Here is a 25,474-nt window from a genome sequence, read left to right as displayed (position 1 = left end):
GAGTCTGCTCCAGAGGAGACTAAATGAGTCTCAAATCATAGACAACTCCAAGAGAACACAGCCTCCAACATCTCATTCAGATGACCACATCTAAAACAAAGAAAGCCAGGCTTGCACCCCAGGAATGACAAGCAGATGCCTTGGTCCACATGAAAGTGTATCCTTCCTAAGAAGGACTTCCAAAATGCTACTTCTGCCCCTAGAAGTGGAGAAGGTCTTAGAGCCAGCAGATCCTAGGCCTGCCATCCTGTGAATTTGAATGTAGGGCCATACTTGGGTAAAGAGAGAACAACTACACTGGATGTCATACCCTAGACATGTGATCAGAAGTCAGGCACAAGTCCAACCACTATTCTTTTGACTAACACCACTCTAGGTGGACACTGGCAAATTTGGCACACAAGCAAATGAACTTGAATCCAGTCAAGTAGTGCACACACAGAAAAGAAAGAAACTCATTTGGCCTTGGGTGCCTTTTTTTATAACCATCCATTAAACATCCAATTATGTGTAAAAGGTTCCAAAATAATCCTCCCAGTAGAATGTTTCTTCTGGGAAAATCCTTCACTGATCTGGATGTGAAAATTTCCCATCATCTTAACTAACACTTTGTGCTTCTGAACTTTGTATGAATCTGAAATCTGAATCTGAAAATGCCTACATGGTAGTACTCCTGCTCCTTGGGGACATTTGAAATTGAAAGGGTCCTAGTATTCTATTCCCAAGCCTGAGATAACGCTAAACAATATGCAATTTCCCTTAGAAAGCACAAGATGAAAATAGGGAGCAATTTACAGCAGTGGTTGTACCCCTGCTTGCTCATTAGAATCACCTGGGGAGATCTGGTACTTTAGAGTAATATTGGCCAATACCACCCGTTAACACCCACTCATGCTAATCCAGTGCTTGGCAACACTGACTGCATTTTAGAATCTCCTGGGGAGCTTTGAAAAAATGCTGATGCCTGGACTCTACTCTCAGACCAATTAAATCAAAACATCTAGGCTGTAGGGTTGGGGCATGGGTCCATTTTTAACCTGGCCAGCTAGTCTTAATGCTGAGCCAGGCTTAAGAACGACTACTCTAGTCCAGGGCTTCTCCAACTTCAGTGGGCATCAGAATCTCCTGGAGAGCTAATTAAAACAAAGGTTTCAGACAAGCAAATCTATAGAGACCAAATGTAGATTAGTGGTTCCCTAGGAGTGGAGGAATGGGGGAATGGGTAAGTGACCGCTAAGGGATATAGGTTTCTTTGTGGGCTAATGAAAATATTCTAAAATTTATGGTGATGGTTGCACAACTCTGAACACATTTAAAGCCATTTAGCTGTAAACTTTAAGTGGCTTAACTGTATATATGTGAATTATATCTCAATAAAGCAGCTAAACACACACAGAGACATTTTTGCCCATTTCCCCGAGATCCTAACGCACTAGGTCTGAAGTGGAACCCATGGGTTTGTCTTTGTAATGAGCTCCCATTCAATGTTATGTTGATTCTGCCGGTCCACAGACCATACTGCTCCATCCCACGGAAAGGTGCTCATGTTTAATGAGCAGGATAATGTTTCATCATCAGGGGCTCTTTCTTCAGTTCTGGCCATAGAGGATCAGGTGCCATGATGCTTCCAGGGTTGTCTCACAGGAATGAGAGCCAGGATTGCAAATGGGAGATGTGATGTGAGTCCAGAGCAAGCCTAGAGGATGACAGCCATGGAGCTGGGAAATGTTCTGCAGCTCAGTGAAACCCCCGATGAGGCTCAGAGAGAAGAGGAAAAGAAAAATAGAAAACCATTCACCATTCTTGATTTTCTGCTACGATCTAATTAGGGGGAAATGATAAATACCAATATGAAAATCCAAATTTACAGAAAGAGGCAAAGCAAGACTTTCCATTTATTGTACAAAGCAATTCATCCCCAGAGGTCCTCTGGAAAACTTAAACCACTGGATAATGTTTTACTGAATTTTCTCACAGTATTCTAGCAAAGCCAAACTCCAGAGATACAAGATAAACAGAGCCCTAAATTACAAAGTACAGAAATTCTTAGCAAAATGGCAGTAACAATGGGAGGATTTGAAACAAGTGCCTTTTGTAGGAATTCCAATGCCACTAGAAGTTTTGCTTAGCAAACCAGCCCTGGCATAGGGACCAAGGCCAAAAACATGGACGCCTCCATAACCACCTTCGGGACTCGGATTCATTCCCCTGCAGTCACTCAGTCCCTAAACACACACCTCAAAAAATCTCAACAGAATTCCTGAGCATTGTTTGCCCTGCAGTTACTGGTGGGGCCGTCACTGTGGCTGCATTTTGAGATCTAGCGTATAATGGTAGAAAGACTTGAACCCAAAGTAACTTGCACAGTGAATTTATTCAATATCTCCAAACTGCCTCATCTGCTAAAACGAGGCAAAGTGGACAACGTACATAAACCACATAGTAAACCACATATTCCAGTGCCTGGCATATTTGAATAATAAAATATAATAGCAGCCAATATTCATTGAGTGTTTATTATTTATTAAATGCTTTTCACAATTAAAACTGTCAGCAAACTTTTTCTGAAAGACCAGACAGCAAATATTGTGTCTTCAGCCATACAGTGGCTGAAGTACTACCCCAACTACTCAGCTCTGTTGTTGCAGTTTGAAAACAGCCATAGACAATCTGTAAACACACTGCATATCTGCCTTTCAATAAAACTTTATTTATAAAAACAAGAGGCAGGCCAGATTTGGCCTATGGTTCATAGTTTGCCAAACCTTGCTCCATGAGGCAGGTGACACTATTATCTCCATTTTACAGATGAGAAAACAGAGGCACAAAGGGATCAACTGACTGCCTGAGGTTCCCTCATGAAGTCTGAGTATGAAGCACACAGAGTCAACTATTACATCACAGCAGCTTCTATCACCATCATTATTCACAAATTCTCTCTCAGTCCAAATCTAGGTTCTGCTCATTCAAAATATGCCGTCCAGCCAGTCAGTTGCCTCAGAGCTGCCTCAGAGGCTGAAAACCAAACTCAAATCCTCCCTCGTCTTCCCCCTCCAACCCCACCCTGATGTTGCTGGCTGGAGTTCTGTCTGCCTCCTCTGAACCCTCAGGGAACTTACTCTTTGTATCTCTCAAGTCGATCTCTTTTATTTATTAAATACTTTCTCGCCAACCCCTTTGGAGGCCAGGATCATCACAACACAGGGGCTCAACTCCCATATGTCAGTGCATCTGTGAACCTGTTGGTAGTAGTCTACTAGCTGAGACTCTAGGGGCCGGGGCAAGGGAAGGAGATGCCAGAGCCCGCACTCACCAGTCCATGGCAGGCACTGAGGGCTGCTGTCCCAACTCTGGTGCCCTGCTGTAGAACCGTGCCACTGAGATGGCAGAGGGGGGCAGAGGAAGCCATCATCTTAACGCGGGAGAGGTTCCCATATCTCTTCTCCATGATGTAGCTATTGGAAAGAAATCCTTGATTGACCGTCAAGTTAAAAAACAGGTCCTTCTCCTCGTGAGAAATTCTGTAGTAGACCCAGTCCTCTGAGCCATCCAAATCTCTCTTCCTCCTGCTGCTTGTGATGGGATAGTGCAAGCCATATGACAAAAAATGCCCACTGGCATCTACTCGGACTGGACCCACCACGTGGTATTCTGGCAGGCCCTTGATAAAATGCTCTGAAAGAGAAAGAGAAATGGAAGAATAGTGAGAGAGATCAGTAGGAAGGCAAAGCCACTTTCGTTTGGAACTTGGATGCTAGCTTTTTTTTTTGAAATGGAGTTTTGCTCTTGTTGCCCAGGCCGGAGTGCAATGGCATGATCTGGGCTCACCGCAACCTCCTCCTCATGGGTTCAAGCAATTCTCCTGCCTCAGCCTCCTGAGTAGCTGGGATTATAGGCATGTGCCACAATGCCTGGCTAATTTTGTATTTTTTTTAGTAGAGACAGGGTTTCTCCATGTTGGTCAGGTTGGTCTCGAACTCCCGACCTCAGATGATCCACCTGCCTCGCCCTTCCAAAGTGCTAGGATTACAGGTGTGAGCTACCGTGCCCAGCCGCTAGCTTTTTAATTACAAAATCCCACTGTTGACTTGAAGTTTAGAGATCCTTTCCATCACACAAATACTGTTAACATTAAATTCCCAGAACAACTCAAATTTACCTAGTGCCTCCTCCTCAGTGACATGGTATCAGGTGTTTTACCAGAGATACATTAAGATGGGAATTAATCCGTGAGGGGTACTGTTAGAAAAGGGGCAAGATCTGAATGAGGAACAGGAATCTTTCAAGTCTAGAGTTCAGTAAGACAAATCACAGAGCTTCACTGTGGATTATAAGGTGCTTCAACACATCAAGAACTTCCTGTTAAAGTCAGATTAGAGGGAAAAAAAAAACACAAAATCATGGAGAACTCATCACATGCACGCTGACAAACCTCACACCAATTACAGCATAAGAGTGTTCCATAATGTAGCATACAGTGCATAGAAGAAGATGGGTTTTAAAAAAATGTTTGCCAAATGCATATGGTAAGGAGATATATCAGGATCTGAGGCATTGGCTCAAAACATAAAAATTGCCACTTTAAAAATGCAAGACTGGAACCCTTGATCCTTCCCCACACAAGAACACATACACATTTTGACCTACTCAAATTTGCCTCCCTACCACTACCTCCTTATTTTGATGTTTGAGAATAACAAAGGATCTACCTAGGAGGGAATTTATCATCACTCTGGATTACACTTCTTCTTCTGTTTTGTTTTGTTTTGTATTGTTTTTTGAGACGGAGTTTTGCACTTGTTGCCCAGGCTGGAGTGCAATGGCATGATCTCGACTCACCGCAACCTCCACCTCCCAGGTTCAGGCGATTCTCCCACCTCAGCCTCCTGAGTAGCTGGGATTACAGGCATGCACCACCATGCCCAGCTAATTTTGTATTTTTTGTAGAGATGGGGTTTCTCTATGTTGGTCAGGCTGGTCTTGAACTCCTGACTTCAGGTGATCCACGCACCTTGGCCTCCCAAAACTATTAACCATTTAGTAAGATAAACTAATATTTTGAAACAAAACAAAACAAACAAACAAACAAAACCTACTTGTCACCTCTCAGTTGTAGTTTTACACTTTGGATCTTGCTTTACTTTGCTCGTGTAACTTCCCCAACTAGAATGTCTTTTGCATTCTATCAAAATCCTGTTTAAGCATTCAAGTCTCAACTCAAATCCTTCCTCTTTATTCTCCTAGTGTCCCTGGCTAAATTTCTCTCTCCTTTCCCTGAACCCTCATGCCCTTACTTTCTGTACCTCCCAGAATGGCTTTATTTTATATTGCCTTTTATTATATGATTTATCCCCAAATCTGCCAGAATCTTGTACATCACAGGTGCTCAGTTCTTATATGTTGATGTATCAGTAAACACTATTGTAGCTGGTTAATTAAAATAACTGGACTTGATGGGCTACAATTATAAAAGAGCTTTTTTTTTTTTCCAGGCAACTACCTCCAAACCCTTTGGGGAATCATTCTTCTCTGCCTTGGATGAAATATGGGGCAGAACAGAGTTTTCACTCTCAGTTTTCACTCTCTCTCATACCAACAAATGGTCTCCATTTTTAGGTGTAAAAAGCCTGGACCCATTACTTCCTACTGCAGCAGCTAGGCACAACAGACCACATGGCAACATGGGCAAATCTTCACAGCAATGGTCCATGAAAAACAAGAAATCAAACAAGCTAATGCAGAGCTATTTACATTCATGGAAAATACACACACACTAAAATAATAATACAAAGTTTTCCAGAACACACTGGAACAAGAAATACATACGGAACCCATTAAAATGGTTTTCCACGGGGAAGAATTGGAGCAGGGAGTGGGAACAAAAATGCATAAATATATATAACAAAAAAAGCTTTTTTGTAAATTCATGATACTAGTGTGCCATGAACTGAGGTGTATAACTGACTCAGTCCTCTCTCCTGCCCGCTCACTCCCTAAGAAATGTCTGCTCCAATCTAGTATTGGAGGACCTTCCAAGACCAGACCTACCAAAGAGAGAAACTGTGGTTGGGTGAGGCGGAGGCAGTCAGCTCCCATAGTATTTCCGTCTGGCTGCTCTTCTCCTCTGCTACTCACAGTAATGCCTCTGGCTCCTCCAGGGCTCAAACAGCAAAGGGAGTTAGGGGCAGAAAATATCTTATTCAGCTGGGTATAGCAACGGTGTCATCTAGCAATGGTGCCCTGTATGTAGTCAGTGTCCACATGCTGACTGGCGCCTTCTATTAAGAGAAGCTCTGTGTCCACTGGGAAACCTCTGCTCCTTTCAGGTCCCTCAATGTGGACAATTCCTCCTCCAACTGGCTGCCCACTGCCTTCCCATCTTCTACCCCTTTACTGAAACCACATCACCCCTGCATGGCATCCTCTTTGGCATCTTTTCAAGATGATCCACATCTCGTTGCCTTCCATGAGGTCCAAATCTGGCTCACAAGAAGCAACCATGATCCCTGACATCCCCTTCACCCCCATCCCATGTCATGAAAATCAGGCCACTCCTGGCCGTGCTTTTGGTCAGCTCTGTCACCAAATGTCATTCCAGGCAGTTTTTTGCCTATCAGTATTTTAAGGCTAAAATGCTAGTGGCCATGCTCCCCAAGCCCGTAGCAAACCCTCAAGATCTCTAGCTGTCCCTTCACTTGCCTTGAGTTGGGCACAGTAGGAGGAATGAATGGCCTGGCACTCTCATTTCTCCTAAAGGAATTCTCTCTCTGAAGTCTCTCCACTGGCCTTTAAGCCTCTCCTCACGTGCATACTAGGAGAGTGAAGGAATTAGAATCACACCATCACCCTACAAGTCCCACACATATGGTCTGAAATTTCTCTTTAAGTGTATGTGGAAAATTAATCTTCTTTTTTTTCTTCTCAGACTTAAGGTCTTGGCAGAAACTGAGACAAAAGAAAGAGTCCCATTTGAATACCCTGTTACACATGCAAGTCTCTGCATCTCCATCAAAACAGAAAAATAAGCATCTTTTCTAGCATATTATTTTTTCAAAAAGCCAGACTGACTGATTTAAGGGCAGCACAAACGAAAAGCAATCATATTTTAAAACTTGAATTCTGAATAAAATGTTATACTCTTCCAAGTCAAATGAGCTATAACCTATTGAAAAACTCTGAAAAGAGTTGAAAATATCTTATTTGTTATACTTAGAAAGCAACTGTAATAAAATTTAGGTTGTCATGAAACAGAAACCAACAACTGTGATTCTAAATCAATCTTGTGTTATTAAAAAATTACTCTAAATTTTTGTGTGAGTTGATATATCAAAATAATTGTGGCAATTTTGCAGAAATATGGAAACAATAGGATATAATAAAAGGGCAATAAATGTATAATTGCATCTCTACTATAATTGCAACTGTGAGATATATTAATATATATGCATATGAACAAAGCCTTTGAAATAATGGGTAAGAGTACATATTTTTATGACGATGAGATTTGGGGTGTGGTTTTTCCTTTTAAAATTTGTAGTTCTTCCGGGAGGCGGAGTTTGCAGTGCGCCGAGATGGCGCCACTGCACTCCAGCCTAGGCGACAGAGTAAGACTCCATCTCAAAATAAAAAAAATAAAAATAAATAAAAATAAAAAAAAAATAAACTGTAGTTCCTGTGTTGCTTTTCCCAATTAAAAATAAATAGGTGAGAAGGACTGAATGGGAGAGTGCTGTGCTGGCTTATGACAGAACTATATAGAATATCCAGTAGACAAAATAAGTAAGGCATGCCAGTGCCCCATGACACAAGGCAGTCTGACACTGATCACTCCCGATGCCCTGCTGACTGTGCCCATTACAGCTGGCTGCATCCTGAGGGAAGAATTCACCTTGGAAGAGGCATCCCTTGACTGAGACTGCTGGAGATGGGGAGGGGGCAGCTAGAGTAGAGCTTGAGGTCTTCTCAGGCAATAGGAAAGCAAAATGAGTTTGGAGTGACAGATCCACAGGAGTGTTAGCAGGAGGCAAGGATGTGAGAAAAAGCAGTCCAGGGTAGAGGTAGCCTTAAATGGCAGGCTTGATATTCTGCCATCCAGGCCATCCAGTAGAGAAGCAATAATCCCAGATCTGAGTTAGAAGAACTGAAACGGGAAGAATGTGGAAGAAGCAAACTTAATCTAGGAGTTATCTCAATTTATCCAGAAAACAACATTTTTTCTCATAAATTTTCTGACTTAAAATATCCCTTATAGAAACTGCCTCTGAAGATACATCTCACAGATTTAAATACGATTTTTGAAAGTATAAAGTGAAAGACTAAAGTTTGCCTATGCCCTAGCACCTATTGCCCAATAAATAAAAGAGCAAACAAATTTATAAATTTTGACCCAGTTGCTTTTGATCTAATGAATTTTTAGGAGAGCCAATTTAAGCTGGCTGTAGAATAATATGATAATAATTATAGTAAGTGTTTCATGAGCACTTGCTATGAGCCAGGTACCATAAGTCTTTCCTCCTTTAATACTCACAACAACCCTGTGATAGAGGTTCAGTTGTTATCCCCATTTCATAGAGAAAGAAACTGAATGTAGGAAGTCACTATGCCACGTTATATCACATTACTTGGATTGAAATGCTGTGCCTCCTATCTCAAAACCATGCTCTAGCCACCACACTTCATTAGTAAATAAACAAAAGCAGCTGCTCTTGGCAAAGAATATAGCAGGGTTAGAGGTAATAACACTGCTCCTAGGGACGGTGATCTGACTGGACAAGAAGCACTTCACCTCTTTACACCTCAATTTGCTTAGCAATCAGTGGACTTAGTAATTGCCTCTTTGTTGGGCAAAGTGATGGGGGATAAGATCAGTTTTCCCTCCTGATCTAATTGCATAGCAGGCAGCTAAGCCATGGCAGCCCATAGGTGTGGATGGAAATCAGGGGTCACTTACAAAGTGTGGTTTGTGTTGGTGACCCAAGCTCAGCTACCTCAACTATACAATGGGCATAATAATAATAGCATCTACCTCCTAAGCTGGGAGTGAGGCTCCAATGTATTAATATATTTAATAGATTTAAAATTGTGCTTGACAAATAACTAAACATTTGCTAATGTTTAGTTATTTCATTAGCTATTCGTTAGCTAAACATTAGCACTGTTGGTTTTAAAGGTAGAAACTTGGCTACCAGGGATCACTGTGGACATAAACATGTGTAACCTCCAAGCGGAGACAGGAGAGAAGCCCACACTTACCTTAGCCTCCTCTCCGTAAGCTAAGATTAGTTTGGCAGATTTGTTAGCTATAATCTTGGCCAATGAAAGCAGAACTCAGATGAGATATGACAGGGATGGAGAAATAGGTGTCAAGAAATAATAATAGCTCCTAATTTTTATCATTTCTATGGTCAAGTACTACATTAAGAGTATGCCGGCTTGGTCTTATCTAATCCTCACAGTTCTCTGAGTAAGCATTATTAACTGTATCTCTCATCTGGGGCTCTACTTCCATCTCTGTAAAGTGACAACAATGAGGGATGAGGATTTGTTTCTGGGCAATCTGATCTCAGAGCACACAGTCCTAAGCTCTGCCCTCGCTGCATGCATCTCCAGGGCCTGTTACCCAGCACAGATGTCAAGGCGGGTGGTCAATATGGTGTGGGGTTGGGAGGGCCAGAGGCTGAGATACATGAAAATTACATCAAGTCTATACAAGCGTTTGTAGAAATATTATAAGCTCTGAATACTTTGATTTGCCCTGTTTAAAATTATATTTAAAGACTCAGTCCACAAGTTTCAATGGTACTTCATGAGAAACTCAAGTAAAGGCTGTTGGCAGAAGCGCTTTTGAAAATACAAAACAAGGCATCTTTTACCCTCAGCTTAGAAAGGACAGAGGTAAGAGAATATTTACCTAGTAGTTTTATACAGTTTAGGCTAAATCTATAGTAGTTATTCATTTTTTCTGTTTTTTGAGACAGAGTCCTGCTCTGTTGCCCAGGCTGGCACGATCTTGGCGGCCCACTGCAACCTCCGCCTCCAGGGTTAAAGAGATTTTCCTGCCTCAGCCTCTTGAGTAGTTGGGACTACAGGCGTGCACCAGCACACCTGGCTGATTTTTGTATTTTTAGTAAAGATGGGGTTTCACTGTGTTGGCCAGGCTGGTCTCGAATTCCTGACCTCAGGTTATCCACCCGCCTCGGCCTCCCAAAGTACTGGGATTACAGGCATAAGCCACTGTGCCAGCCCATTCTTTCTTCTTTTTAATGGAACGCTTCACAGATTTGCATGTCATCCTTGAGCAGGGGCCATGCTAATCTTCTCTGTATCGGTCCAGTGTTAGTATATGTGCTTCCAAAGCGAGCATTATCTGTACTTATTCTTCATATTTATTTCTATCTTAGAATTGAATTTCTCAGATCCCTTTCTAAAAAAAAAAAAAGATTATGAAATTCCTGTAATAGAGGTTTATTTTCATAATTATCTTCCATGTACGATAACTGTAACCTCGCAATGCTATTTTTATTATAGAAATTTACACATGTTGGAATGCTGTGAAGAACTGTGTTGGTCGCCTCAAAATTGTAAAGTATGCCACAGAAGGTTGGATTTGCTCATAAACTTTATGAAAACTAATGTGCTAACTATATAGATTATTATAATCAACACAAAATATCAAATCTGTGAACTCTCTTCTTACATTAATAGCTAAAATCCTTTCCTCCTTGCAGAATTTTTTTAATAGAATACATAAATAATTAAAACTTTTATCTGAAAACACTGCAACGTTCCCTCTGTTTCTTGCACAAGCCTGGAGTTCATCTCTAATATGGAATAAAGTGCCTGTCCTGTTGATTTCACAGAGATGTCAGGAGCAAAAGAGGTTATGGAACAGACTGGCGCTTTGTAAATAGCATGGGGTAAACAAACCTAAGGGGATAAGATTGGCTGTAGAAGACAGGCAGTATGTTGTGTGCAAGATTAATATTTCCCGTTGTTCTGATACTTGGTTGTGAACCAAGAAATCCTGTGTAAGTCACAGCACATTCCTATATCACAACTGAGCAATGTGGAAAGAATACTGGGCAGTTAGTCAAATAGCCTGTTTCTATGTTTCTAGTCCCAGAAAGGACTGGATTTATCTCCATACTCCTTCCAACGACTAAAATCCTGACTTAGCCCAACTCTTAGAACTAGAAGGAACCTAAAAGGTTATGTAGTGCCTGAATCTGTCTCCAACCGTGGAACCCTGTGCAATTCCCTTTACCCTCCTGGTGAAGGGGCATTTATTAGGTGCTCGATCATATATGTTGACTAACTGATGCCCTAGACCACCCATTCCTTATCCATAAAAGTAAAAATGGGGGCCAGGCATGGTGGTTCATTCCTGTAATCGCAGTATTTGGGGAGGCTGAAGTGGGAGAATTGCTTAAGGCCAGGAGTTCAAGATCAGTCTGGACAACATAGCTCGACCTCATCTCTATTAAAAAAAAAAATTAAATATTTCAAAAATAAGAATGGGTGAGATGATCTCTGAAGTAATTTGCAAGTTTAAACGTTCAGGATTTGAATGCATTCAAAAATGCTACCAAAGTGGAAATGGAAGTCTAAGGAGATTGGTTATTTGTGAGGCTGTAGGTAGGTCATTTGGAGGGAAAAACCCAGGCCATCCTAATCCCAGATAGCCTTAGAATTTCATTCTGTACTGGTTTGCCCTCATCCATCCCTTCCTCCCTCTTTCTGATTCTCCTTCTTAATTCTAAATGTAAGTCTGCTTAGAAATTTCTCCTTTGCACCAAATGTGGATTATTTGTAAATCCACTAGGGAATTGATTGTGGTTGATGCAATGCTTTTAAAAACTGAAATTATTGGCTGGGTACAGTAGCTCACACCTGTAATCCTAGCACTTTAAGAGGCCAAGGTGGGCAGATCACCTGAGGTCGGGAGTTGGAGACAGCCTGGCCAACATGGTGAAACCTCATCTGTACTAAAAATACAAAAATTAGCCGGGCATGGTGGCACACGTCTGTAATCCCAGCTACTCAGGTGGCTGAGGCAGGAGAATCACTTGAAAACAGGAGGCAGAGGTTGCAGTGAGCTGAGATCGCACCACTGCACTACAGCCTGAGAGACAGAGCAAGACTCAGTCTCAAAAAAAAAAAAAAAAGAAAAAAAACCTTAAATTATTTTTAAACCTAAATAAATATATACATCGCCAATAAGCTTGGAGCACTTTATAGGTTTTTTTGAACAGTGGATACTCTCAGCACATAGCTCTAGATAGAGGTGACTAGGGAAAATAATCATATCTCACTTTCCAGAGAGCAAAAACCATGGCCCAGTGGTGTCTGCTTCACACCAAGCTGAATTCCCTTACAAAGAAGATGTGGAGCAGAGCTGAAAACCAACCCCGGAGAATGTGTGTCTTTGAACGAAATCATCTCCAAATGCCCTGGGAAGTGCTTGCAGGCTTTGTTTGTGCTGCCCCAGAAGGGAGACTTTTCACAAAGGAACTGTTTTTCAAAGAACAACAAGCCCTGCTATTTTAAACTTGGGGGTGGGAGATCATATCTGGACCGTTTACACAAGTGAGTGCTGGCTGACTGACATCTAACCCCAGTGTTTGCTGGCTCCAGCTTTCCAAGTAAAGCAAAGAGAGGGACTTGCTTCTGATACGTCTTGAAGCCACAGCAGATGAGTTGTCCAGCAATATTTGAATTTTACAACATGGGCAGAAAACCCTGCTTAGAAATCCTAAACAAGGACAGGCTGGTGATGTTTATCCATCGAGTGGCCTTGGGAATTAAAGGGATGTTAGAAAGCCATGGAGGACACTTCCTGAGGCTTCAGCACAGTCAGCAAACACAGGACTTAGTGCATGCTAACCCAGTGCTCTATGTGCGTATGCATGCGTGTGTGTGCATATGCGTGTGTGTGTGTGTGTGTCCCTATTATTGCTACAGGACAGTGCTGCATGATTCTAAGAGTCAGACTATCTGGGCTCAAAACCCTGCTCTACATTAGCTGGCCTCATAAGCTCTCCAAGCTGCAGCATCCTCATCTGTACAGCAGGGACAGCAACACTGGTACCTGCACCCTGGAAGGCTATTGCCAGTGATCGGATGGGCTGACACAGAGTGCCAAGCGGGCCATTGCTGCTGCTAGGACTGTTTACCCCCAGAGGTACAATGAACCCCCCACCAAACATGAAAGTGCCTCTGACCCTTCCAAGTCCAATAAACTGCTGACTGTTAGGCTTAAAAGAATAAAAACAACAACAACAAATTGTCCACCAGAACGCTTCCAACGCTTTCTACAATAACATGAGTTCAGAAATTCATAAAGAGAAGCAGCCAGCTGTGGTCAATGAGACAGGACAGGAAAAAGTGAGCCCTTACGGAGGTATAGTTCCCCCAAAAGGACTATTCTTTTAAAAACACAACCCTAAATCTTTCCAGGAAACCAAAACACAGCCAAGCCTGCTCAGTAGGGGGGAAGAATCACATTTCCCCTTTCCCGACCAGAGGTTTAAAACTAACTAGAAACACTGCAATGACTGCCAGTAGCCAGTTAGCACTTAAAAAAAAATAATTTTCCATGTATAGACTCTGAAAACTAGAGGATCAAACCAGTATAGCATTCAAAGAGGAGACAAAAGAGAAAAAGTTACCAGCTACCTCTTGGGTCTTTCAAAGACCGCAGTGTCATCCCTGTAAAAGAGAGTGTGAGGTACTCACCTTTCTATAAGAATGAAGGACTCATCACCTTAAGCACTGAATTCTGAGAAAGCCTAGGCTCCTGAGCCCCCAGCCCAGATTTCCTTACAACGCAGCCAAATGCCTTTGCAGAGTTCAGTTCTGCCGGGTGGGGGAAGCGAAAGGGGAGCAACAAAGTTCCTGCATGTCTTACCACCACTGTTTTAAAAAGAAATAAAGAAGAGTCACTAACCTTGCCTCCAGTCCGGGAAGCGAACCGGGCCTGGCTGAGGCTGTCTCCCATAGCAAAGCGCCCCAAAGTTAAGGAGCTGAGCCACCACGGAAAGGTTTGCAAGCCAGCTCCTCCGGGCACATGGCATGATTCAGATGTTGGGGAGAAGAAAAGTCAAAAAAGTTTTAGCCCTCAGCTCCAGAAATCAAGTGCTCGCCTGTGGCCCAGCAGGAAGATGGAGGGGTGCATGGTCCAGGCGCCAGAAGGCAGCGACTGCAAAGCTGCCTGCGATCTCCCTGTGCTTTTTTAAGCAGAAAGGAGCTAGACACCTTTTTCCCCTCCCTCCTCCTGAAAGGGGAGTGATTCAGCTGACAGTGTCCGCCTTCGGCGGGGTGTGGAATGGGCCAGAACGGGATGGCGCAGCCCACCCCGGTCCCCACCCCTCCGCCTCCCGCTTGCCCCGCGGCCTCGCAGCCGGCTCGGTGCATCTTCCTCAGGGACTCCCACCCCCGCGCTCCTCCGGCCCCGCCCCGAACGCCGGGCCCAGCTGGCCGAGCAGGCCAAATAGGGGAGACCCGGGAGAGCCGCCCTGGGAGGCACTGGAGGAAGCTGTGAATAAGAGGCCCCCAGGCCAGCCCCCCAGCATGCTTAAATACAAGCTCAAAATGATGAGAACAGAGTTGAGGCAGAGCGGGGCCCCACTCCCTCCATCCTTCCGTTCTCAGCGCTGCCCCCTCCCCTGCTGTTCTCCTCCAAGTTTTTGAACTTTTCCCAACATCGCTCTGTCAAGACTCCTCACCCACTCGGGCCGCTCTGGGATTCTCTTCCACTGGAAAAACTAATAGGCGATTTTTCTCTTTGCCAAGTCACACAAAGGGAAATGGGCTGCGCTAATCTGCTAATGTGACCTCAGACAAGCCCCCTCATCTGTGCAATGAGGTGACTGCAGCAAATGCCTGTGGGCCCCTCTGAGTCTGCAGATCTCTGTGCGGCTCTTCTGCTTTTAGAACCCTATCTTTCCTAGCCCACCTCCATTCACTCAAAAGGAAACCAGGAATTAAGTCAGCCCAGGAAGGTGTTAAGGTATCTCCTCAGTTTCCCAGAACTGGCTACCCTGGAGGGGGCGTCCATTCATTCAGAGGCTCAAGCTTTTACATCGGTGAGAGAATGCCACAATCCAGGACGCTTGCCAGGCATCTTGAGAATTTACTGGGCTAATCCAGCCAAGATTTTTCACCTCTGAGCTGAAACAGGCCTCCTTACTCCATTCAGGAAGAATTCGGCCCCCAATATTGACTTTTCCCTGGCTGCCAGCCAACCACATGTGTTAATCAAGAGTTCTGGGATACCAGCTCACTCAACCTTGTATAGGGACGGAGCCTCCAAGGCAAACTCAGTGGCCCGAAAGCAAGGTGGTCCTCTCAGATGTGGAACACATGGGCACCAAGACTTTTAGAGGTATATGCTAGTTTCCTATTTTTGCTGTTACAAGTTACCATAAATTCAGTGGCTTGAAACAACTCAAATTTCTTATGTGACAGTTCTGATCTGAAACTGGTCTCACTGGGCTAAAAAATCAAGGAGTTAGCACAGCTGCATTCATTTCTGAAGACTCTAGGGGAGAATCTGTCGTCTTGCCTTTTCCAGCTTCTAGAGGCTGCCTGAATTCCTCAGCTCGTGGCCCTCTTCCCCCATCAAAGCTAGCAATGGTCCTTTGAGTCTTTCTCACATCACATCACTCTTCTTCCTCCCTTTTCCACTTATAAGGACCCTTGCGATTACATTAGACTCATCCTGGTTATCCAAGATACTCTCCTAATCAGCTGATTAGCAACCTTAATTCCATCTGCAACCTTAAATCCCCTTTGCATGCAACAGAACATGTTTTGTTGTCACAAGCAAGTAAAAGAACTACTCTGAGCCGTTTTTCTGTTACATAAACATTAGGCAGCAGGATCACAACTGGAGTTAAAAGACATTCATATAACACAGGCTTGATGACCTGCATTTGCAAGGGCATTGAAGAACAACTTTGGGCTAGAATTCTTTTTGTTTCTTTTCCTTTCTTCCTCTTCCCCTTCTTTGCTTCCCTTCACCCTTTCCTTGTTTCTCTCTCCTCCTTGTACTCTTCCTGTTACTCTTCTTCTTCCACCTTTTTTTCTCCTGCTGCTCCTTTTAATAGCAAGCAAGATCTTGTCCAAAGGGCAAGATCACTCCTAGCTCACAGGTCCTAGAGAAGAGATTTGTCTCTCAGGCAGAAACCTGAAGAACTCTGGAGAACTGCTGAGTTCCACCAATATCAGGGATGATGCACTAAACACTCTGGCTTCACAGTTTAGCCTCTTCAACTCTAATGGCATTTCCCTTATTCTTTCTCCCATCTACTCTCAAGACCGTAACCAAGAATATCTATTATCCATAAGTCAACCAAGACTGAAATATTAAAATTATAAAATCCCACCAACACTTTGTATTCTGCCAGCCCTTCCAAACCTTTATACCCAGTACCTTGGATCTTCAGCCTAGTAGGAACTTCTAGTCCCTTGATCTCCCCATCTTTGGTTTTCTAATAATCAGCATCTCTCTGGGCTCACCACCTTTTCTGCCCAGTCATACCCTTTGATCCACCTCCTTAAACCAGTACATTCAACATCTCATATCTTCCTCATCAAAATCTAACTCTGTTTTACCCTAGCTGCTGATTTTCTCTGCTCTCTCTTTCCAAGTGCTGTTGAAAAAACTCACATAATTGCATCTAATTGTGCAACTATCAATTCAGGTCTCCAACTTTAGCAAGTTCTCAACATGGCTTAGCACAAATATACATTCTGCTACTATTCTAACGTTCCTCCTACTCTTTCCAGAATTTACAAAATCTCTCCAAAGCTTGGAGTTACCTCAGCATAGAGAGACTTAATCCTCCTCAAATTTGCTTCTGCTTAATGAGAAAAGGTAACAAATCCCCTTGGTGACCAAGGTTGCTAGCAATAAAAAAGCCAACTACCTTTCCTGCCCACTGTAGATAGCAGAACTGTGAATCACTGCATAGTATCCAAACTACCTCTGAGCTTATACAAACATGCTGCCCTTGAGGAAACACTACAAAACCATGTAAGATTCCAGAGTTGAATGATAGCTAAGAATAGCAAGCATTTATTACACGCTGACTATACGCTTGGCTCTGTGCTAAAGACTGTATGGGCATTGCTTGACTTAAACTTCATAAAAAACTTATTATGTGGATACCATTAGTATCTTCATTTTATAGATGAGGAAACAGACACTGAAAGGTTAAGTAACTTGCCTAGGATTAAGTGGCTGTGAAAGTAAAACCAGGATGAAGCAGTAAAGTTCAGAGAAGTTAAGGGATGTAGCAAAACCACTAAGTCAATTCAAATATAGGTCTGTTTTATTTCAGGCCCCTAGTAATGTCCTCATCCACAAAGAGTGAAGAGGATTAGAATACTGACGTATAGACATCATCAGAATGCCTTGGGTGGTAGTTTAGCTCATTATAGTATTTTCCATGTAAAAATGCAATTTGTGACCCAAGATCTAAGATACCTCACAAAGAGCTCCCTCTGTGTCATTAGCAAATAAGGCATTAAAAATGTTCATACTTTCCTAATAAACTCTTAGGATCACAAGGGATGGCTGAAGTTCAAGGAAGATTAGCTTAATGCATCTTTCAGAGCTGTCATTAGCATTGGAAAGACAAAAAATAAATTGACAGTGGCCCAAAAAACCCTGAGTTGGCCCTAAGAATCACAAATGAATATGCCACAAAAAGAGACTTTACATCTGTTAATTCTGCCTAAACACCACAGCCATCATCTCCTAACAATAATCATTGTGTTGAACGTTACAGTTTTTAAGGTGTTTCTCCCAAGCAGGTCAAAGGGTAGAAGGGAGAAAAATCCTCATCTGACGTTTTCAAGTGTAGTTAGACCTTAACTCCACCTGAAACTCAAAAAGTAGTGACTTTGAATATCATATTTAAATATTGTTGCCACATGTATTATTTTCTTTTAAATCCTTCTGCAACCAGATCTCGCAAGAATTCTATAAGTTACTGAGACCACAAAAGTCTCTTTTTTATAACTCCACTTCCAACTTCGCTGTAAGTTTGAGATTGTTTCTAAATTTTATTAAACTATCAAATGTCTTAGTCTGTTCTCATTCTTTATAACAATTGAAAGCTTGGTAGAGATGCTGTAGAATTTTTTGGAAAGTAGGGAAGCCTTTAATGACACATTTATCTATTATATTCTGGAACTTAGCCAACTAAATGCCCATGTATGGTAGTTTTTGGTGCAACTAGGCAAAAGTGTCCAAGCTGACAGCTGTAGCTCTTACCATTATCATACTGGTCTTATGTTGGTCCTGAACCACATGGACACTATCCCTTTTCTTTCATTCAACCTTAAAGATTAAATCTGAGTTGAAGAATAGTGTGCCCATTTTTTCCCATGGAGAGGAAGAAATTAAGGATGAAATGTATCTGGGACAATTTCAGTACTACCCATTTAGCAAAAAGAAAACACTCTATTTATTCAACAAATATTATTGACTGTCTACTATGTCTAGGCACTGGGAATGGAGGAATGAATGAAATAGAGTCTCTTTTCTCATACATGCATGCATACACTCTAGTGTGAGCTTGTGGGAGGTAGATAGAAAATAAAGAAGTAAATATAGAATATGTGCTATAGTGATAAATGCAATGGATAACAATAAGCAGGCTAAGGAGAATGGAGTGATTGAGGGGAGTGGGTTACAATTTTATATGAGGGGGTCAAGAGTGGTCTCTCTAATAAGATGATATTAGCAGCAACCTGAAGCAAGTAAGAACCTGAGCAAAATAGATATCTAGGAGAAGAATATCCCAGGCTGAGAAAACAGTAATAGAAAAGACCTTCCATTGGGAATAAGTAGAAACATGCTTAGAGAGCCCAAGAAAAGCAAGGAGTTTGGCGTGGCTGGAGTGTGTGGGCAAGGGTAGAATGATGGTAGAAGTAGGGAGGTTGTGTATGTTCTTAGAGACCATAGTGAGAACTCTGAATTTTGCCCTGAGGAAGTTAAGAAGCACTGGAGATTCTGAATAGAGGAGTGACAAGAACTGACTTAGGAGTTAAAAGATCTCTTTGGGTGCTGGGTTGAGAATGACTGCAGAAAGGTAAAGGCAGATGCACAGAGAGCAGTTAGGAAGTTGTTGGATTAACCCAAGTAAGAGAAAATGGTGGATTAGATAAGGTGGTAGCAAAAGACAGGGAGAATTAATCAGATTCTGGATTTATTCTAGAGGTAGAACCAACAGGACTTTCTGATTATTTGGATGTGTGGCACAAGAGAAAGCAAGAAATCACACATGACTAAAAGGTTTAGCATTGCCAGTAATTAAGATGGGGAAGATGGGAGGTTTGAGACATGTTTAGATGTCTCTTAGATATCCAAATGGAAATGTCAAGTAGATTGTTGGATATACAAGACTGAGTTTCACATAGAAGTCCAGGTTGGAAGTATCCATTTGGAAGTCATAGTAGTTACACGGATGAGAGTACCTGTGAGTGAATTCAGTAGACAAGAAAGTAGACGTGGGGACTAAACTCTGAGGTACTGCAATATTTAGAATTATAGGAAATAAAGAGAAATCAGTAAAGACCAAGGAGTGAGCAATGAGATAAGAAGAGACCAAAGACAGCATGTTATCTTTGAAATCAAGTGAGAAAGGAGCCATTATTCAATAGCTCAAACTGGAGTAAGAGCTGGAAAGGAGTCCCGGCTCTTCCTACTAAGCTGCATGAAAGACAAAAATGGAAGAGTGACACCAAAGACTGAGTCTTATCAGTCAAGAAAAATAACTCCATATACCAATAAATGCAGTGTGATCAACGTCCTTGAAATCTGTCCAGATTAGAAATTCCCTCACGGAGAGTGTTGTCAGGAAGAGATGAGAGTACCAAGGAACGTCCACAGTCCTAGTTTACCCCATTCTTTATGTTCTCTTAACTCACTGAGTTCAACCAGAAGCCTAAGAGAGCCTGGAGTGTGCCTCTCCTACTCAGAGCGGGAGACCAGATGAGGGTCAGGGAGTCCTACTGTGATCTGAGAGGGCCACTGCCTCTATTTTTCACTGCTCTTTGGTATCCTCCTGGGATCACTGAGAGGAAGACATCAGCTGTGCCCTCAAGAAAGTTTGAAGTTAGTAAATGAGATTAGTTCAGGTAGCAGTAACAATATACAGTCACGCGTCACTTAATGGAGATGCTCTATGTAAAATGTGTCTGTAAGTTATTTTCATCACTGACAATGATGAAGTCACCTAACAACTTATAGAAACCTAGATGGTATAGTCTACTGCACACCTGGGATACATGATATGAACTATGACTCTTAGTCTACAAACCTATATAGCATGTTACTATACTGAATACTGTAAGCAATTGTAACACAATGGGAAGTATTTATGTATCCGAACATACCTAAGTATAGAAAAAGTACAGTTAAAATACAGTATAAAAGATAGAATGTGGCACACCGTTATAGAGTAGCTCCATTATAATCTAAGGAGACCAGTCATATATGCAGTCCATTGTTGACCAAGTTGTTATCAGTGAATAACTGTATCATACTAGTACCCAGTCTTTTTTTTTTTCAGCTTCATTGAAGTATAATTTAACATAGGATAAGCCGAACATATTTAAAGTGCATACTTTTATAAATATTGAGATGAATATAACTGTTAAATAATCATCACAGTAAATTTTGACATATATGTACCAGAAACTTTCTCCTGCCCCTTTGTAATCCCATTCTCCCATGTCTACTTGCAGCACCACCAACCACAGATAGCTACTGTTCTGTTGTCTGTTACTGTAGATGGGTTTGCATTTTCTACAATTTTATGTAGAGCCTACAGTATTGACTCACTTTTGTCTGCCTTCTTTAACTTGGCATACTCACTTGAGATCTGTGGATATTGTGTGCCAATACATTGGTCCTTTTTATTTCTGAGTTGAATTCTATTGTGTAGATATACCACAATGGGTCTATTCATTCACCTCCTCACTAAATATCTATTGACCATTAGAAAAATTATGGAGGGAAAACATGGTCAAGGACACCTAGCCTAGAAGCAAGCAGATGCATGCATACCACTATTCATGTTAAAGATCTTTCCCTGGAGTTGAGGAAGCAAGGACCCCAAGTGCTCCAACAACTGCATGTCGATGGACAGTACATATTTCTCCTCAAGATAAAATGATTTGGGGCCAGATGCAGTGACTCACATCTGTCATTCCAACACTTTGGGAGGCTGAAGCAGAAGGATCACTTAAGCCCAGGAGTTCAAGACAAGGCTAGGCAACACAGGGAGACCCCTTCTCTACCAAAAAAAAAAAAAATAGCTGGGCATGGTTGTGCATGCCCGTAGTCCCAACTACTCAGGAGGCTGAGGTGGGAGAATTTCTTGAGCCTGGGAGTTAGAGGCTGAAGTGAGCCATGATCGCACCACTACACTCTAGCCTGAGAAATAGAGCGAGAACTTTTCTCAGAAAAAAAAAAAAAAAAAAAAAAAAGGTGACTTTAAAAGATACACATTAACAAAAAATCAGCTTTGAAGTTAACCCTAGATTAAGATTAAAGATTTCCTATGGTTTTGTTAAGTCTCAATACAGCTTGACCACACTGCTAGAGAGAAGTGTAGGTTATCTCCACAGCCACAAGATGAGCATTTACAGCACTTTGATTCTTTGGAGCACAGAAATGCAGACTCTGTGCTCTCAGGCATTCCTGCCTCTGCTAATGCCTTTATCCATCTCTGCCATGCTCTAAAAATGATGCCCATCTTGCCAGGGGTGGGGCAGGGAGGGCTTTGTTACTTTATAGTCCCTCTGTGTGTTACAGATAACACTTGACATTCTGTGAGTTACTTGTTTTGCTCTCACCTGAAATCTGCACCAAGTCTCTTTGGAGGCCTCCAAGATCAAAGGGATGTACTGATTTAGCTACTATTTCCTAGAGTAAAGCAGTAGCCAGAATCAGATTAAGGTGTTGTGATTCAGCTTTTGAAGACAAGAGTGGTGATATAGCTCTGAATAGCCTGATGGAGTCTTTGAAAGCCAGTGTGAGAAAATCAGGTACACTGGTTATGTTGATTGAATACACAGGTTACTATGTAAGGCAGAGGGAAGTCTGTGAAGAGCTCACAAAAAGGAGTGATGCCACCAAGTAGCGAATTAGAAAGCAGGCAACTGAGCTGCATTTCATACAGTGAGATTCGAGTTCATTAGATGCTGATGATTGATTTTCTACTTGATTATAAATGGTAGGTACAGAGAATATGGTTTTTTTTTTCAGAGAATATGTTTTATTCATTTATGCATTTCCCTCAAAGATGAGCCTGGTGAATAAATACTTGATTAGAGTATGGGTGTGTGGGAGGATGAACTAGTGGGGAACATTCTGGGGAAGGATCTGGGCTTTGATGCCCACAGAAATGTCTCCCTATTAAAAAGAGTTGGTTTCCTCGCCGAACTCCCACCTGACCTGGGGAAACAGATTCTGGAGTTAGTGTTAGACTATTCTCTCCTCTCTTTGCCTTCAGGAATAAACTACTTTGCAGATTTTCTCAAAGCAAAAGTATCTATTTAAATCATCAGTCACTTAAGCAAGAAGAGGTTTGTGAATATTGACCCAAAGGCCACTTGTTATAACAGACACCTCCACAGAAGGTGAGGCACGGCTGCTGCTCAGGAGCTTTTGCACTGTTCTGGACAAGCCCTCTCTGTCATTTCTACGTGTGGTTCTGGCTCCAGCATCTAAGAGTATAGATGAGAAAAAGGAGCCAATGGCTGGGGCTCTGCTGGTAAGGATGTGGCCACTGAGACCCAATATCACATGCATTAGCAGTTGTTTTGGGGGAAAGGGTACAATATCTATAATTTACTTCAAAATATTTCATTATCGATTATTCTTATGTGTTACTTTTATACCCTAGAAAAAAGAGGCCAGGTAAAATGGGCCACACCTGTAATCCCAGCACTTTGAGAGGCCAAGGTGGGCAGATCACTTAAGCCCAGGAATTTGAAACCAGCCTGGGCAACATAGCAAAACCCCATTTCTACAAAAAAATACAAAATTAGCCAGGCTCACTACAGGCTCACTCCTGTAGTCCCAGCTACTCAGGAGGCTGAGATCAGAGGATGACTTGAGCCTGGGGAAGTTGAAGCTGCAGTGAGCCATGATCACACCACTACACTTCAGCCTGGGCAACAGAGTAAGATCCTGTCTCAAAATATAGATAAATAAATAAATAAATAAACAAACAAACAAATATTTTTTAAAAGAATATGGGCTGGGTGTGGTGGCTCATGCCTGTAATCTCAACACTTTGGAAGGCCAAGGCAGGAGGTTCACCTGCACTCAGGAATTTGAGACCAGCCTGGACAACATAGTAAGACCTTGTCTCTACTAAAAAAAATTTAAAAATTTAAAAAAAGAATATGAACCCAGAGAATGGTGAAGTAATATATAATCAAAAGTTTATGCTACAAATGAGCAACTGAAAAATATTTCAACTATCTTTATCTCTGATAAGTACCAGATGTTTCTTAACTAGAATGTTTAAGACATCTGGCTTGACTGAGATATTGTAGAGACAATCCCCAAACTTGCATAAACAGGATATTAAAAAAAGCGATTTCTGCTTTTAATCTTAATGGAGTAATAGGGATGCAATTTGCCCTCTCAACTCAACCAAGCAAAAAACAATGGGTAAAATACATAAAACAACATGTTTCAGACATTGGGCAACAAGCAGCATGGGGCAATAATTCCTGAGAAAAGGCAAACAAGTGATGTGAGACCAACAATTAAGCAGCTTACTTTCTAGAGAGACTTTCCAGGTTGTAGTGCTGGGAGGGAAAGGTAGAGTCCCAAACAGCTCAATGGTATCTCTGAATTGAGGAATCAGCTAAGAACTGAAGGAGGCCAAAGTGGCTAGGAGTTTGCACAGGAGACTGAAGAAAAGGAAGGACTTGCCCAGAGAGGAGAGAGCTACATACAGAAAGAGTTTCAGAAACATCTAGAGGGTTCCCTTCAAGCCTTTAACTGAGCATTGTTCACCCTCTGCATGTGCAGCAACTACCTGAGACAGGAGGGAAAAAAAAGGAAACACTAGAAAGTTTCAGGTGGAATAATGCCAGTGATTATATAGGGCCAGAAATAATTTGTTGTCCCACCAGCCAAACTGGAAAAAACCTTGTAATACACAGGCATCAGAATATTGCTTCAGTAATGAGGCAAAATTAGACCTGGAATAAAAGTTGCTCTGGTCTCACATTTTACAAAACAAATCTTCAAAGGACTAAACGTTATAAGTAATTGAAATGTGACCCGAAGTGCAAGAACCAAGTGCAAGAATATTTAAATAAATTTTTTAAATATCCAGCATCCAACAAGGTAAAATTTACTGTGTGTCATTCAATAAAAATAATTGCCAGGCATAAAAGGCAGAAAAAATACAGTTCAAAATAAGGAGAAAAGCCAATCAACAGAAACAGGCCCAGAAATGACAATGATAAGCATTAGTAGATAAAGATATTTTTAGAGTTGTAACAATTATATTCTGTAAGTTTAAGAAAGTAGAAGAGCATGTTGAGGAAAAACATGAGAGATATGAAAAAGACCTAATTCCAAACTTCTAGGGATGAAGAAAACAAAATCTGAGATGAAAACTGCACTGCTTAATATTACACTGGTATTAATAGTTGATTAGACACTGCAGAAGAAAATATTAGTGAATTTGAAGACATAGAAACTACCCAAAGTGAAATACACAAGGAAAAAGACTGACAAAAAAACTGCATCAAGGAGCTATGGAACAACTCCAAGAAGCCTAATTTGTATGTAATATGAGGTCCACAAAAGGGTTAAGGGGGAACAAAGACTATTTGGAGAAATAATGGTCAAAATTTTTCAAAAATTGAAGAAGGCTATAAACCCACATATCCAAGAAGTTTAATGAATCTCATGCACAAGAAACAAAGAAAACTACTGCAAAGAGCATCACAATCCAATTGCTCAAAATCAGTGATAAATGGAAAATCTTAAAAGCAGCCAGAAAAATAAGACATATTACATGTAGAACAAAAAAAAAGAATGAAGGAAACTTTTCACTTAAAACGTTGCAAGCCAGAAAACAGTGGAGCAACAGCTCTGAGGTATTAAAAGAAAAAAAAAAAGCTAAAATTCTATAATGAGTAAAAAAAAAACATTCAGACTCTAAGATGAAATACTTTTTCTCAGACACACAAAAGCCAAAGTAATTCAAACAAAAACAGACTTACACATACATTGTTGTCTGCAGAGTCCTGTGTCATGAACCATTTGTGGGTCTCTCAACCGTGAATACAAGCACCTGTTCCGGTGGAGGTGGCGGGCGAGTGAAATGGACTCCATGAGGGTACTTAGTTTTGGTTGTTTAATCCACTATTTTTGTGCTGGTTGCCTCCTGCCAGGAGGTGGTGCTTTCCAGAAAACATCAGCTGT

The 25,474-nt window shown here is 41.7% G+C and overlaps 1 protein-coding gene and 1 non-coding gene across 4 annotated transcripts in view; both read right to left on the bottom strand.

The window, feature by feature from the left end:
- Positions 1-25,466, bottom strand: part of ADAMTS12 (ADAM metallopeptidase with thrombospondin type 1 motif 12) — a 367,651-nt gene extending 342,185 nt beyond the window's left edge. For 2 of the 3 annotated variants that reach the window (XM_055246206.1, XM_055246207.1), the window contains exons 1-2: positions 13,946-14,207; positions 3,314-3,675 (exon numbers count right to left, since the gene is read on the bottom strand). In XM_055246206.1, coding sequence (XP_055102181.1) covers positions 3,314-3,675; positions 13,946-14,072 — 489 coding nt within the window. In that variant the 5' untranslated portion in view covers positions 14,073-14,207. Of the gene's footprint in view, positions 1-3,313; positions 3,676-13,945; positions 14,208-25,274 lie in introns of those variants that run through there. The other variant, XM_063619890.1, reaches the window with a different exon arrangement.
- On the bottom strand, positions 10,257-10,363 carry LOC129465120 (U6 spliceosomal RNA). The gene has a single exon (XR_008651890.1). It is a non-coding gene; the product is annotated as a U6 spliceosomal RNA (small nuclear RNA).
- Positions 25,467-25,474: the final 8 nt, after the last annotated feature.

The sequence above is a fragment of the Symphalangus syndactylus genome, chromosome 16 (genome assembly GCF_028878055.3).
Source record: "Symphalangus syndactylus isolate Jambi chromosome 16, NHGRI_mSymSyn1-v2.1_pri, whole genome shotgun sequence".
NCBI classification, from domain to species: domain Eukaryota; kingdom Metazoa; phylum Chordata; class Mammalia; order Primates; family Hylobatidae; genus Symphalangus; species Symphalangus syndactylus.
This window is presented reverse-complemented; position numbering and strand designations above follow the sequence as displayed.